At 39.9% G+C, this 1,277-nt stretch overlaps 1 protein-coding gene across 1 annotated transcript; it reads right to left on the bottom strand.

Moving 5' to 3' along the window:
- Positions 1 to 7: 7 nt before the first annotated feature.
- On the bottom strand, positions 8 to 1,271 carry LOC103399155 (metalloproteinase inhibitor 4-like). The gene is made up of 2 exons (XM_008337887.3): positions 1,099 to 1,271; positions 8 to 395 (listed from the first exon to the last, which is right to left on the bottom strand). Exons 1-2 carry the CDS (start codon positions 1,211 to 1,213, stop codon positions 238 to 240), a joined length of 273 nt encoding a protein of 90 aa, XP_008336109.1. The 5' UTR covers positions 1,214 to 1,271; the 3' UTR covers positions 8 to 237.
- Positions 1,272 to 1,277: the final 6 nt, after the last annotated feature.

Raw genomic sequence — 1,277 nt, 5'->3', positions numbered from 1 at the left:
CAATACTTCAATACTTCAAGCTGGCTCTGTCAGCTAGTGGCTGGTGATTGGCTGCTCAACATGACATCATGACTAAAATTTCACATGAGCGTGATGGTTGTGCGTCACAAGTGGATTTAGTCTTTGTCCTGTTTTTAAAGCCAGATTTAAATGTATTTTGCAGTACCACTGCTGGTCAATAGGGGTAACAGAACGCTCTGTACGGTCTTTAGAAGTTGGTTTTGAAGGAATTTCCCATCATTCCTGACAAACGTGAACAGTGTCCCTCACCCTGCATTCACAGCCCATCTGGTATCTGTAGTTGAGGTTCTTCTTCTGGGACAGCGACAAATTGTCCCAGGATTCCACCAAGTCACACTGACCAATGGAAATCCTTCCATCGCTCCACATGCTCCCTGTTGGTACGAACAATTATTATTCAAATAGAACAAAAATATTAGGGATAAAAAACACAAGTGTTTGGTGATACTCTGCGCTTCCATCGGGGGCAGTGTAGGGTCTGTCGTAACATCTAACCTCTATAAAAACGCACAATCGTTACCTTACTTTAATTAAATAATTTACTTTCAATTTATATGTGCTCAGAAAACTTTTTTGTCATTTCTTTATGAGTGTTTTGTATCATTTTTATTTTATTTAAATTTTTTCATAAAAGATTTGCAGAGTTATGTGGAAACTGAGGCGTTTGAGTCTGTCGCCATCTAGTGGCACCATCTTGATGCAAAACAATGCAGAACAAAATTGAACGAATTGAAATCAGTTCCTACCATAACGTGGATAACTAACGTGTTTGATGGACCGGATTAGGGAGACAAAGGGCCCTGTCTTGGCTGCGGGCCATCATTTTTTGACACTATCTAATTTTTTTAATTTATTTTTTACTTTTTTAAACTAAGCAACTTTAATATAAAACAAAGCCATGTAAATAAACTCTTTAGTCAGATGAAGCAAAACTGGAGGTCTTCAAACAACACTGTATTTCATCAGGTGTTTGGCTCATCACCCAAAGAACACTATCAAAAAGTATATATATGGACAGTATTTGATTATTGTTGTTTACATCCCCGTGTGGTTGAACTGGGTACAGCACTAGTTCACCTGAGAGCAGATATCCGGCCTTGTTGTTGGAGTCCAGTTTGACTCCACACAGAGAGGAGAAGACTGGAGTGTAGACGTACTGAATGTCCTTGGCCTTGTCAAAACCTTTGAACATCTGGAACAAGGACGCGTCGTCAGGTCCACCAAGGTGGAGCAGCAGTAACAGTAACAGTAACAGC

The sequence above is a fragment of the Cynoglossus semilaevis genome, unplaced genomic scaffold (genome assembly GCF_000523025.1).
Source record: "Cynoglossus semilaevis isolate Cse_v1.0 unplaced genomic scaffold, Cse_v1.0 C19179500, whole genome shotgun sequence".
Lineage (NCBI taxonomy): Eukaryota > Metazoa > Chordata > Actinopteri > Pleuronectiformes > Cynoglossidae > Cynoglossus > Cynoglossus semilaevis.
Note: the sequence above shows the minus strand (reverse complement) of the source record. Positions and strands in the feature narration are given on the sequence as shown.

Excerpts from the sequence above, each read along its gene's own strand:
- LOC103399155 (XM_008337887.3), bottom strand. The coding sequence starts at position 1,213 with ATGTTCAAAGGTTTTGACAAGGCCAAGGACATTCAGTACGTCTACACT. Across the intron at positions 396-1,098 it reads GGCCGGATATCTGCTCTCAG|GGAGCATGTGGAGCGATGGA; the intron begins GTGAACTAGTGC and ends TCGTACCAACAG.